The 14,917-nt window shown below is 45.1% G+C and overlaps 1 protein-coding gene across 1 annotated transcript in view; it reads left to right on the top strand.

The window, feature by feature from the left end:
- Window positions 1-14,917, top strand: part of asap1b (ArfGAP with SH3 domain, ankyrin repeat and PH domain 1b) — a 182,995-nt gene that overhangs the window by 33,591 nt on the left and 134,487 nt on the right. Inside the window, exon 2 of the mRNA XM_084326649.1 lies at window positions 13,793-13,865. Coding sequence (XP_084182775.1) covers window positions 13,793-13,865 — 73 coding nt within the window. The remainder of the gene's footprint in view (window positions 1-13,792; window positions 13,866-14,917) is intronic.

The following is a 14,917-nucleotide window of genomic DNA, read 5'->3' as shown; positions in this document are numbered from 1 at the left end:
TTATTATCTACGTTTTGTAATCAGGGTGGCCGTTCCGTAACTTAACTCATAACCTTTAATCAAGCCATTCTGACAGGTGGGTGCTTGTTGCTGTGGAAGCTAGACTTGTTCTCCACAGTGTAACAAGCTGTGCGAACAGGAAATAAGAGTTCACACTGCAGTGATGTTCCATTTGCTCCTGCAATATTCTATATACTACATCACTAATGCATGGCATCATAGTGCTGACTGTCACTATGGCTGGGAATCACCACAGGCCCCATGGTATGATATTACCACAATACTAGTCATGATATTGTAATATCATGATATTGCAATATATTGCGATTTATTGCTCTTTTTCAACTGCCCAACGGAAAACTTTGTTTTATCTGCAGTAAAAAAAAGATATATACATCATCTGTTTTATCTAACAAGATAAAGTTTGTTCATAGTCAGTCTGTTCACCACATTTTTATTTCAGCAAAATGGGATTGTCAAGCAAAAAACTTGCCGTCACTGTATCGATGTAATATCAGTATGCAAAATATTGCGATATATGGCTGTATTGATTTTTCACTGAAATGGGCTAAACTTAACGATGTCGTTTTGTCATATTACATTGTTATTGTCTGTTTTGTTGTGGTAATTATGTTGATAACGGATACCGTTTTTATCCAGCACTAACCAGCACAGACCAGCATTGGAATAATTTCATAACTCATATTTTGATACCAACACAGTTTAAAACCTGGCAGCCTTTCTTCCTGTTTGATACCCACACAGTTTAAAACCTGACAGTTTTTCTTCCTGTTTGATACCCACACAGTTTAAAACCTGACCGTTTTTCTTCCTGTTTGATACCCACACAGTTTAAAACCTGACAGTCTTTCTTCCTGTTTGATACCCACACAGTTTAAAACCTGGCAGTTTTTCTTCCTGTTTGATACCCACACAGTTTAAAACCTGGCAGTTTTTCTTCCTGTTTGATACCCACACAGTGTAAAACCTGACAGTCTCTCTTCCCTGCTTGATACCCACACAGTGTAAAACCTGACAGCCTTTCTACCTGCTTGATACCCACACAGTTTAAAACCTGACAGTTGTTCTTCCTGTTTGATACCCACACAGTTTAAAACCTGACAGTCTCTCTTCCCTGCTTGATACCCACACAGTTTAAAACCTGACAGCCTTTCTTCCCTGCTTGATACCCACACAGTTTAAAACCTGACAGTTTTTCTTCCTATGTGATACCCACACAGTTTAAAACCTGACAGCCTTTCTTCCCTCTCTGATACCCACACAATTTAACACCTGACAGTCTTTCTTCCCTGGTTTATCTTAGTTCTAGGGCCATAAAGCATGTTGGATGCCAGCTGACATTTACAATATAAACAAGAGGTAAAATTGGAGCAGACATCGCATAAAATAGCAGCATAAACATTACAACATAGCAAGTCATAGTAGGCTTATCAAATTGGCACATCTTAAGACTTGACACACAGTGGTGCTGAATGTCTGCCTCTCGTCTCTTGCTCTCTGGGTTAGAAAACTGCCACAGTGGCACAGAACCAAGGCCACGCTCGTGACAAACAAGAGAGCTGGCCGGTTAGTCAGAGCAAACTTCCCACAATCTGCAGAATGAAGAATGTGAAGCTGATGTGTGAGGCAGCCAGATCACGTCTCCGTGGTAACCACACTACCGTCTGACAGCGTGTGTGGGGGGGGGGGGACACCAGGGTGGGGCACGGAGGAGAGACAGGGTTTAGGGATGAGATTATGACGAGGTCTTAACGTGCCAAGAAAATTACAGTGAGAGTGAATGTTTGAAAGTAGAGCACTGAATGAAGACAAATACTTTCCAAGCTGTCAGTATGTTACAGTTACCCCTCAAGTCGATTAGTCAACCGATCAGTTGATCTTAGGTGACACACTTAGTTGAAACACATTTTGTACGTGTTCTCTATTTGAACATAATAACCAAATTTCTGACATCACAATGATGTTATTCACCGATGCGGTTTGGCTTTCAATAAGCACCAGATATAAAAAATGGTCCTCGACAGTCTGATGAACGATGACTGCATTCAATTACAGGACAACTGTGGTGGAAACGCAATTTCAGCGTTTTGCTGATTAAAATAGACGAGTCCATAAGTCGACAGAGGTGACTGTGTGAACTTCCTGGGCCCTTGTTCGCTCACCGGGTTGCTTCGGAAGCAGAGTGTCATTAGACCGACAGCCACTGACCCGGGACAGAGCGCTGACGGGACCGGCTGCTTTCTGACCCGCGACGGAGCGCTGACGGGACCGGCTGCTTTCTGACCCGCGACGGAGCGCTGACGGGACCGGCTGCCACTGACCCCGGGACAGAGCGCTGACGGGACCGGCTGCTTTCTGACCCGCGACGGAGCGCTGACGGGACCGGCTGCCACTGACCCCGGGACAGAGCGCTGACGGTACCGGCTGCTTTCTGACCCGCGACGGAGCGCTGACGGGACCGGCTGCTTTCTGACCCGCGACGGAGCGCTGACGGGACCGGCTGCCACTGACCCCGGGACAGAGCGCTGACGGGACCGGCTGCTTTCTGACCCCGGGACAGAGCGCTGACGGGACCGGCTGCTTTCTGACCCGGGACGGAGCGCTGACGGGACCGGCTGCTTTCTGACCCGGGACGGAGCGCTGACGGGACCGGCTGCTTTCTGACCCGCGACGGAGCGCTGACGGGACCGGCTGCCACTGACCCCGGGACAGAGCGCTGACGGGACCGGCTGCTTTCTGACCCCGGGACAGAGCGCTGACGGGACCGGCTGCTTTCTGACCCGGGACGGAGCGCTGACGGGACCGGCTGCTTTCTGACCCGGGACGGAGCGCTGACGGGACCGGCTGCTTTCTGACCCGCGACGGAGCGCTGACGGGACCGGCTGCCACTGACCCCGGGACAGAGCGCTGACGGGACCGGCTGCTTTCTGACCCGCGACGGAGCGCTGACGGGACCGGCTGCTTTCTGACCTGCGACGGAGTGCTGACGGGACCGGCTGCCACTGACCCCGGGACAGAGCGCTGACGGGACCGGCTGCTATCTGACCCGGGACGGAGCGCTGACGGGACCGGCTGCCACTGACCCCGGGACAGAGCGCTGACGGGACCGGCTGCCACTGACCCCGGGACAGAGCGCTGACGGGACCGGCTGCTTTCTGACCCGCGACGGAGCGCTGACGGGACCGGCTGCTTTCTGACCCGCGACGGAGCGCTGACGGGACCGGCTGCCACTGACCCCGGGACAGAGCGCTGACGGGACCGGCTGCCACTGACCCCGGGACAGAGTGCTGACGGGACCGGCTGCTTCCTGCTTCCTGCTTCCTGTGGAAGGACGACTCCGGAGGGGAAGCGGCAGGGGCTGTGAGGGAGGGATAAGGGCCCGAGGCAGGAAGTGTGCAGCCAAGGAGATGGCCCCCCAGGCAGTCCTGTCATGGCATGTCATGTCCAGTCAACACTGACCATCACCGGGGGGGGGGGGGGGGGGCGCCTGACCTCCTGGGTGACCCCTGACCTCCCGGGTTTAAACCCTTTCACTGCCACACTACAGAAGGTTAACCCTTTACTATCAGTGTGATTAAAATAGACTAAAATAGATTAAAATCAGTGTGATAGTAAAGGGTTAACCTTCTGTAGTGTGGCAGTGAAAGGGTAAACCTGCTGTCGTGCGGCAGTGAAAGGGTTAACCTTCTGTGTATTGTCGCCGTGAAAGGGTTAAACCCACCGTGTCGACTTGCTTGCGAATTCAACCCACGGAGGGAGAAAGATAATATGAAAGAACAGTGGCTCAAAGGGATAGTAGTTGTGATTTTTGGAACCCTGGCCCTATTTCTTACTTACCCATGATGATGATGATGATGATGATGATGATGTTGATTGGTAGAGTCCTACCAAATTGTGTATAGCGATTCATAATTATTACATTCATTGAATGGATCAGGACAAAGCACTGACTATAGTAACTAGTTTGCGTGCTTCCAGAGAGCTGAGTTTTGATGCGTTCTTGCTGGTTGCCAGGGGTCTGTGTTGTTATGTAGTACGACACAGTCTGTGTTATGTACGACAGTCTCTGTCTGTTATGTACGACAGTCTGTGTCTGTTATGTACGACAGTCTGTGTTATGTCTGCAGACACTGTGTGCCCAGATAGCAGTGACCCTGAAAAAGCAGCCCACAGCTCCAGCAGCACATCTGTCCAGTTCACACGAACACGTGGACTTTTTACCACCACGGTGCACTTGAGAGATATTGACAGTATCGATCGATGAATATTTTACTCCAGCAAATTCATCGAATGCCCATTGATTAGATGACGACTCAAATAATTTTTGGGATTAACGGAAATTATCTTAAAAACAACTAAAATCACTAAGATGACTTGGGAACCAACATTTCAGAAGCTTGTTCACATCGAAGCTGAATTTGATCAAGAGCACAGACACGGAGAGGTATAGAAGCTTGTTGTTCGTATCAAGGCTGAATATTTAATGAAGAGGACAGACAGCCAGAGCGGGGGGTTCCAGCGAGCCCTGGGTGAGGGAGCCAGCTGCTCGGAACACGACCATCATTAGGGTCAGTCTGCCCACACGTTGTGCCGCTCTCTCTCACCCTAATCAGCATGCAGTGTGCACTTTGAATAATCATGCTTTGACTTATTAGGCTGCATGAGCTCCACTAGGAATCAGATGTCCTTGTCTGGATTCATGGTTACAAGATGATTTAGCATTTTCCCTTACGCCCTAGTAGAGGAAGATTTTACAGCATTTACATTTTTTTTGTTTTGTTCCCTTTTTTATTTCTACATTCAAGTTGACAACAGAATTGCTTGAACACTGCATGAGCCAAAGCCAATTGAGCCACAATGTTCATGATGGTTTCTATAATGGAGATGTATGTACCACGAACACAACAGCACTCCACACGGCTAGCTATCTTAAAAGAACACGCCAACATTTTGGGAAATTAGCTTACCGGGGCGACAGTGGCTCAGGAGGTAGAGCAGTCGTCTGGCAATCCGGAGGTTCCCGGTTCGATTGCCGCTCCTCCTGGGCAGCGTGTCGTTGTGTCCTTGAGCAAGACACTTAACCCCTAATTGCTCCCGATGAGCAGGTTGGCACCTTGCATGGTTGCTTCCGCCGTCGGTGTGTGAATGGGTAATATGTAAGTAACTAATTGTAAAGCGCTTTGGATAAAAGCGCTATATAAAAAAATTAAAAGCAGCCATTCTCCAGAGAGAGACAAGAAGATAGATACCAGTTTCCTCTCTGTGCGTTCAGTTGAAAGCTATCTGGCTGCACATTAGCCTAGCTTAGCACAATGAATGGAAGCGGACATGGCCAGTTAGCCTAGGCATTGTCCAACTAACACCTCTCCCGAAGGCTAACCGGCCATGTCCACTTCCATTCATTGTGCTAAGCTAGGCTAACATGCAGCCAGATAGCTTTCTACTGAACGCACAGAGAGGAAACTGGTATCTATCTTCTTGTCTCTCTCTGGAGAAGACAGTAAGCAAATTTCCCAAAATGTTGGCGTGTTCTAATGGTGTTTTTGACCACTAGTTGATTAAATTGGTGCTATAGAGCACAGGAGGAGAAAAGGGGTCCCATTATTGTGTATCATGTGTTCTTCCCTCATGAGGAGCACGCCACGAGGATAGGGTTGCCACCTTTGTCCAGTAGAAATAAGGGACACATATTACATAAAAAATTTGGGGCGGTTTTTTGGGCGAAAATGGCCGGATTTTGTCACTATTTATTTTTTTTTACTTTATTTCGGTTTTAGGGTTAGGGTTAGGGTTATGTTATTTAATTATTTTGGGGAGCCAGCCCCCCAAACTCCTGAAATGCATAGAAATCTATGAAATCTAAATAAAACAATCTATGACATTTATATTAAAAAGAGCTAGCCCCCCAAACCCCTAAAATACATATAAATCTATGCATTTTGGAACAGTTACTATATATAGTCAAGAAAGCATTTAGTCATACTTAAAGTTTAAAGTGCTTTATTTGCATTTAACATTGTTTTAATAAATTGGCTGAACTATAGCCTCAACTTGAGCATAATACTGTATGCATATAAAGTGCTGTAAAAACTAAGCCTGGGAACACTTTTACTCAAAGAGGACAATTTATATTACAATGAAACACTTGTGTGACCCAAATTAAAAGATTAATAAAAAATAAAGTGCAAAGAAGAGTAAACTCATGGCTGCCAGGGCAGGTAAATAGAAATACTGACATCTAGTTAAAACACAACCAGATAAATAAGATGTAATATCCCATACCTACCTACCTACATATGTCTGATGTCAGTCAGTCCACAATGCGCCACAGAAAACACACACCTACCTACATACTTTACAGTTTGCTTTGTAAACATCTCCACTGACTATCACACCAGAGGTTTGCCTCGTCCCACTCAGGTCTGTACTTCTGGAGGCGTTTTGTCTTTTTAGGACGCGGTGGAGTAGTGTCTGCTGTAGACAATCATTTCAAAGCGACTTCGAAAATAAATCACGCAGCGCACAGACTCTCTGATTGGCACAACGGCACAGAACTCTGCCTAGCAACGTGAAAGCGCTAATTCTCATTGGTCGGTGAGCTGCCGAGCGCACGCCCACTATACCCGAGTTGCCATGTCTGTTTATTTTCCGCAACTTTTGGACACACTTTTGCTTGTTTTTGTAGGTCGGCTGGCTCATTTCTCTCACTAAACTGGCAACCTTAAAATACGGGACAAAGGGCGTCCCGTATCAGTTCAATACGGAACGCGTCTTTTAGTTTCCAATTACGGGACGATTCCGTATTTTACGGGACGGGTGGCAACCCTACACGAGGACGTCATGAGCACATGGTGATGTGGAACACAATAATAGTGCACTGGAAGCGATTGGTCAATGTGATCTCGAAGTCGAACGAGCTAACTGCCTGTCAATCAAATGATCTTACAACTTCGCTAATAGGGAAAGTGAAACTAAACACGGATAGGATATAGACTAAACATTGCGAGAGTAAAGAATACATATATAATACATATGTACAAGGAATATATATTTATTAGGGGTGTCATACGATTAAAATATATGATGCAGTCCGGACCACTGGCCTAGCTTAAAACTCTGATAGAGGTCTTTTTGGCCAAAAGCTAGGCTAGCTGATCCGTATCCACTTCCATTCATTTGTGCTAAGCTAGGATAGCTTGTAGCCGGATAGCTTTCTATTGAACGCACAGAGAGGACATTTGGTATCTATCTTCTTGTCTGACTCTGCAGAAGACAGTAAGCACATAATGTCGGCATGTTCCTTTAACATAAGACATAAGTATTAGGGCACAATATTTTGTAAATGTACCCAATAGGACAGATATGAATGAGGTAGTGGGCTGGGCAGTTTAGTTTAGTTTCTTTTTTTTTTTTTTTTTTTTTTTCATGCACAGTGCCCATTAATCAACATCTTCAGTTTCCACATCAATGTAAATGTGCCAGAATTAGCTAGTTTCTTTCCATCTGTAGTCCCAGCCTACCATGCATGTCTTCATGGTGAACCAGAGTACCTGGAGGAAACCCACGGGAACACAGGGAGAACATGCAACCCCCTGCTGGGGTTCGAACCCAGGACCTTCTTGATGTGAGGCAGCAGTGCTAACCACTGTGCAAGCGTGCCGTCACACCAGAGCCTGCTCCCATGTGGGGGGTAGGGGATGGAAGAGCCCTGGGGCAGCGTGCTACTGCAGACCGGGGATGTTTCATTATGTCATGAAATGTAATTAAGCCCAGCGCCTTGCGTGCCTCCACTCTGACCAGCAGACCCGGATATAACAGGCCGCCTAAGGTTTCTGCTACTGTTTGGCGTCACGAATAAGTGAACATGACACAATTATGATTCCATTCCATGTTTATAATGGATGGAATAAACTGTTGATGTTTTGCCATCAGAACACTGAACACTGATCTCTCCACACACATGAACACACACACACACACACACACACACACACACACACACACACACACACACACACACACACACACACACACACACACACACACACACACACACACATCCTCACTTACACTCTCTCACACACCCCACAAACAAACACACTACAAAAAGGTCACTTTAAAAACAGATCTGTATATTTGTATATTATTGTATATATATGCCTTGCATAGCATTGTATTAGCATTAGCATTTATTCGATTCTATTTTATTATCTATTCTATTTTATTATTCTATTCTATTTTTGCACAATCGAGGTGTGCATGGCCACCTATATTTCACTGCATGTTCGTGTCTGTATGTGACAAATAAAACTCTTGAATCTTGAATCTTGAAAATTAAGAGCAGGTTACATATTGTGGTGACCTGATTGGTAATTATTTTAAGGTTCTAAACTGGCCCATATATACTAAATTGTCTAGTTTTGGAGTTTCCTGCAGGGTATTCCATGAGGTAGGGGCAGAGAAGCCAAGAGCAGATCTACCCAGTTCAGTAGAGTACTCTTAGTGTAAGCCAATCACTGGATCGTGTACGACAGGGTCTAGCGGTCCATTTCAATAACAAAGTAATATAATTTGTTATGTACAGTCTCTAATTATGGCTTCATAAAGAAACAGATTCCAATGCAACTCCCGTCTTTCTGCCAGAGAGGCCCACCAGACTGCTGGCTTTGTTTCTATACAATAAGCCAATCTTTTGCCGCAATATACTGGCAAGAACGCCTACACATTTAAATGTATGTCCCTCATCTATTCTGAGGCCCTCTCGATATCAGAACCGTTCAAAGTAGATATAAGCAAGTCAAACAATATATTTGGGTCAAGGACAACTTCAGTATTTTTAAACCTGGACCCTATTCTTCCGTCATGTGGGTCTAAATGAATAATAGAGACTAGGACTGTTGTAATCGGGCCAGTATTGAGGGAGATCACTTCAGATGGTCGCCACAACATGGGCTGCAGTGTAATCATAGGGGGTAAAGTACGTCCACTAAAAGAGCTTATTTTTGACACTGACAGGCTCAGACAATAATAATTCCATTACATTTATATAGCGCTTTTCTAGACACTCAAAGTGCTCCCCAGAATGTAGGGTGGAAATTGCCTCCTTCACCACAACTGGTAGCACCCAACCTTGGGCTACGCAGGCTCAATGGCTGCCATTCACTGGCACCCGGCACACATCACACAATGGCTGAACGGCTCAGGAGACACAGGGATTGATATCAGCCAATTAAGGGGAAGGGATGATTAGGTGGCCGTGATGTCAGAGACCTGATTGGGAATTTGGCCAGGAACGTCGGGGAACCCCTATACTCTTTACGATAGGCGTCCTGGGTTCTTTAACGACCAAGATTATGTGTCTGACAACATTCTGTAAAGTATCCCTACAGAGATAAACCTTTGTGTTTACGCTTCTTCTGGTCTCTGTTTATCCAGTTCACTATTTGCGGCCAGGGGCCTGTTTTCTGATGTTTATAAAAGAGGTCAGTAGGTCACAGAGGGGAAATAAATCTTTATAGATATTTTCTAATTAGTCACGATCACTCTAATCAGTGGGCCACCTTTTGTAATGGGTAGAGGCTCTGATTGGGCATTTCCCATTTTCACACACTGAAATCTCAGATGAATAGCTTTGAAACCAACTGCAAGCACCTGTATCAAAGCCAATATTGTGTCATATTTGGTAATAGAAGAAAATGGTCAACAGTATCAAACGCCTTCAACATTTGTTCATTCTGGCATATTCACTTTCATTTAAAGTTTATTATAACTGCTCCCCTATGTGTAACTTTGTAATATTGTGTTTTTACTGTATTTGTTTTTAACCCTGTACGGCGACCTTGGGTGCTTTGAAAGGCGCCTTCAAATAAAATGCATTATTATTATTAAATCTACAAACAGGGCAGCATGATGTTTTCTTTTGTCAAGGGGTGATACTATTTATAACTACAGTTATAAATGACGTGGCGGCAAATAATCACCTGGTGCTCAGTGACCATCCAACGTGCCTTAAAACCGTTTAACTCTCACTTACAAGTTGATTATTCCCCTTATACCATATACTCATTCGGCAACAATAGCATTCGCACATTTCTGGTGAAGGTTTTGCACTCGCCATTGGTGTGTTTTCCTTCTCGTCGTTTATCAAGATGATAAGTCAGGTGCGTTGCCGCAGTTGATAACGTGACACGTGTAAGCTTTGATAGCTGTGCTCTTTATTGTTGCTATGGTTACTAGTGGATGAATTTAGAACAGTGATTAAACTTGAGCCGAAGTACGCATTAAACGTTTTTTAGCGCACACCTGCCGGCCAATCAGAAAGAGACAAAAGAGTATTCACCCAGACCATAGTATGAATCACCATTTTTAAATCCATCAAATGCGCTTTATGACTTATGCCTCACATTCACCCATTTACTCACACATTCTCACACAGACGGCAACCATGCAAGGTCAGGTGCCAACCTGCTCATCGGGAGCAGTTAGGGGTTTAGTGTCTTGCTCAAGGACAATTCGACCCCCCCCCCCCCCCCCCCCCCCCCCTGAAAATAAAAGTATTTCTAATCATCTAGCTGAGAGTAAAAACACTTTAATGTATCTAGAACAAGAATGTAGTGTGTGTGTGTGTGTGTGCGTGTGTGTGTAGGTGTGTGTGTGTGTGTGTGTGTGTGTGTGTGTGTGCTCATCTATTTATGATTGTATGTAGCCTACTTTTTGCTCTGTGATGCCATCAATCAAATCCTCTTAGGCTGATGCCCCGGCCATACAATCCTCTCAAAGCCTTTCCTATGGCGAATGAATGACACAATAAAGGAAATACTGTTTGATTGCTTTGAGATGTAATACAGATGGAGAGTATTTGGTATTAAGATTACGTGAGCATCGTGGTATGAGCTGAGAAACGTCCCTCAGCGGCATAAATGCATGACAGCAGCTTGTCCTAACTTCGTTGTCTCTTTTCATCTCTCTCTCCCTTTTTATCTCTCAGTATCTCTCTCTCTCTCTGTCTCTCTTTATCTCTGTCTCTTTCAGTCTCCATCTCTGTCTCTACCTGTCTCTATGTCTATGTGTGTGTCTCTCTTTCTAAATCTCTATATATCTGTCTCTGTGTGTGTGTGTGTGTGCGTGTGTGTGTGTGTCTCTCTCTCTCTGTCTGTCTCTCTGTCTCTCTATCTTTCTCTTGTCTCCATGTGTGTATCTATCTCTGTCTCTCTCTATCTCACTCTCTCTATTTCTCTCTGTCTCTCTATCTCTCTCAGTCTCTCTCTATATGTCTCTCTTTATCTCTGTCTCTTTCAGTCTCTGTCTCTCACTGTCTCTCGGTCTCTGTGTGTCTCTCTCAATCTCTATCTATCTGTCTCCCTGTGTCTCCCTGTGTGTGTGTCTCTCTCTCTCTATCTCTCTCTCTCTCTCTCTCTCTCTCTATCTCTCTCTCTCTCTCTCTCTCTCTCTCTCTCTCTCTCTCTGTGTCAGGCATATGCCTTTGATTTACCCACACTGTTATTAGAGATGCTAATCTGGGAAATGTAAATAACTGGTTGAAACCTCATTATGTTTGAGGTGTTGGTGTTTGAGCGCTGCTACAAATCCACGTATCCACTACAGATGATGACAGCTGACATTGATGTGATTTCTACAGTATATTATCAATGCTATCAGCAGTACAGTAGCTACTGCACAGACCAGGGTTTCCGTTAGAAAAAATTGTTGCCGGTCTCAGGGTCCGGTAGATTTTTATCTACCGGTCAAATGAGAGAAATTCCGGTCAGAGTTTATTGAGCTTAAAAACAACAGGCTATATAAAGAATGACATCCTCAAGGCATGTAGATTTATAATATTTTAACTTAAAGCTAGGCTACTTTTGCGTATACAGTCATTATATTCCAAATAAAATAAGTCCAGAGACTCCGTGCTGCTGCCGACTTTAAATCAAATAGACCTGTGTCTGTGGGCAGTCGGCCCGACATTAATAAACAGCAGTCTGTTATAATCACATTTATGAGCTAACGAATTCCGTTATATTGGACATTTGTATTAATTATATCAAGCGAAGAACTGAGAAATTTGGCAGAGAGACGGCAACGTTATCGTGGGTTTGCGTGATGTATATCTCCACCTAGTCCCAACGACTTGGTGCTGGTCATAATGTCCGGTGAAAACAACTCCCTCCAAGCACAACTTGACCACCCGAACCGTACCAAAACAGGCCAAAATTAAATAGCCCATGCGACGAATGATTCATTACATTCGTTTCATCGTTGCTCCACCAAGCAGCCGGTCCAACAATATCAGCGCGAGCGCCGCAGTTAGTTTGCAAGAAGCATCCAGCTGCAGACCCGCAGAGCAGCTTTCCAGGTCTGGGGACCGCACTGTGCCAGCAAAGCTGGTGGGTTCTGTGGGTCTGCAGCTGCATGCCTTCCGCAAACCCAGCAGCAAGCTCTCGCTGAGCGAAGCAACGACAACAAACGCAATGATTGTTTCGTTCACCCAACTCCAGCCCATCCAAATACAATTCAAATAATCAAACTGTGCCCAGAGGGAACTATTTTCACCGGACACTATGACCGGAGAGATTAAATTTGTCGGACTTCAACAGATTTTGCCAGTCAAATACCGGTAATTACCGGCTAACGGAAACGCTGGCACAGACATAGTGTTATTCATAAGTAGGCCAACATTATGCATAATGGTGACCACTGCCGCACACTTTTCACGTGGACACCATAACTTGTATAGCTGTCATTTGAATCTTGTCCAAATTTGCGATGCATATTTATGGCGCTTAGAGGAGGATGAACCCTATTGATGTTGGTGACCCCGTGACCTCTAGTGCCACCATCAGGCCAAACCTTCAATTTCTGAATTAGTGTATCTCAAATAGTTTATCTCTCTCTCTCTAAGTCTCTCTCTCTCTATGTCTCTCTCTATGTCTCTCTCTATGTCTCTCTCTATGTCTCTCTCTCTCTCTCTCTCTCTCTCTCTCTCTCTCTCTCTCTCTCTCTCTCTCTCTCTCTCTGCCGCACACTTTTCATAACCTATATATCTTTCATTTGAATCTTTTCAAATACCTTCCGTCAATGTTCTATCTGTTCATTGACAGTCAATGTAGCTGCAGCCAACCATTAGATCGTCCCCTTGCTTTGAACGACACAAATGCTCACACAGTCCCTCTTATATTTGAACAAGCACACTATCGCTGGTCTGTCCTGTGATCTCCTCTCCGGTCCCCGTGTGGTTCGCTTACTTCATCAATGCATCGACGTTAGCCGGTTCCCTAATATTACCATTTGGTTTAAATCTGAAATATTGCGTGCGTGCGTGCGTGCGTGCGTGTGTGTGTAAACGGAGCACACAGACATTTTCAGTTTATAACGTTGTTTGACTAAGTAAGCAAGTGTTGATAACATGCTTAGTATTAAAAAGAAATGTGGTCATATTCAAACTCATTTACTCTCAATAACTGTGTGCAAAACTATTTTAGATTTTTGGATGTGTGTGCTAAATAAATATGCATTGTTTTTCTTTGGGGGGGGGGTTTGAAGTGTCCCTTTAACCCTTTCACTACCACACTACAGAAGGAAAGGGTTAACCCTTTGTCGTGTGGCAGTGAAATGGTTAACCTGCTGTATTGTCGCAGTGAAAGGGTTAACCATTTGGTAGTGTGGCAGTGAAAGGGTTAAGCCTAACAGTGTGAAAAATCAGTATTATATCTTTCACAGCGTGAAGCCAATGTAAGCCGTTTAAGCAACGCTTCCTTCCTCTTTGTCTCAGGCGCTGGACCAGGACAGGACTTCCTTACAGAAGGTGAAGAAATCCGTCAAGGCCATCTACAGCTCAGGACTTGGTGAGCCAACCTCTTTCTTAAAGGGAGAGTTCCAAATGTTTCTACGCCTTGCCCGATTCCCTACTGACCAAAGATGTTCTCTATCAGTAAGGTCCTTTCTCAGCGACCCACGCTACAGCTAGTTAGCCATCAACCAATGCAAAGTCAATGGGGCCATGCTCCGTTCTGTACAAGCCCCCGTGCCACAGTGACCCTTACATAGATTTCAGCATTGATTTTTTCAGCGCTTGACTGGTTGCCCCCATTGACTTTGCATTCGTTGTGTGGCCAACTAGCCTGAGCTGTGACTGTGAGTATCCAGTATGACCAGCATGGACTCAACTGATTGACTACAGCATTACGTGGGGAATAGGGCTAGGGTTCCAGAATACTGAACTATCCCTTAAAGGAACACGCCAACATTTTGGGAAATTAGCTTACCGTCTTCTCCAGAGAGAGGGACAAGAACAAGATAAGATACCAGTTTCCTCTCTGTGTGTTCAGCAGAAAGCTATCTGGCTGCACGTTAGCCTAGCTTAGCACAATGAATGGAAGCGGACAGCGCCAGTTAGCCTAGGCATTGTCCAACTAACACCTCTCCTGAAGGCTAACCGGGACTGTCCGCTTCCATTCATTGTGCTAAGCTAGGCTAACGTGCAGCCAGCTAGCTTTCTGCTGAACACACAGAGAGGAAACTGGTATCTTATCTTCTTGTCTCTCTCTCTCTGGAGAAGACCGTAAGCTAATTTCCCAAAATGTTGGCGTGTTCCTTTAACTGTGTGAAACATAAATGTGTTTAGCAGATGGGTGCAGGTTCAGAATCCCCAAAACAGCCTTAGAGCAAATACACTGGGACCTAGATTCCACAAATGTAACATATGTGTTAATTAATCAAATAAAGAAAAACAGTTGCTTTTTTTTTTTTTGGAACACTGCTTTTGTGGGTCAAATGGCGTGCTGTGTATTTAGGCTGTTTGTCATTGCAGCCAACCAACACCTGTGTTTGCTTTGTGACTTTGTATGAGATTTATTCTCAGCCATTGCCAAAGTATCTTGTTAACAAGATACTCTCT

This window comes from Notolepis coatsorum (genome assembly GCF_963971535.1).
Source record: "Notolepis coatsorum genome assembly, chromosome: 12".
NCBI classification, from domain to species: domain Eukaryota; kingdom Metazoa; phylum Chordata; class Actinopteri; order Aulopiformes; family Paralepididae; genus Notolepis; species Notolepis coatsorum.
Note: the sequence above shows the minus strand (reverse complement) of the source record. Positions and strands in the feature narration are given on the sequence as shown.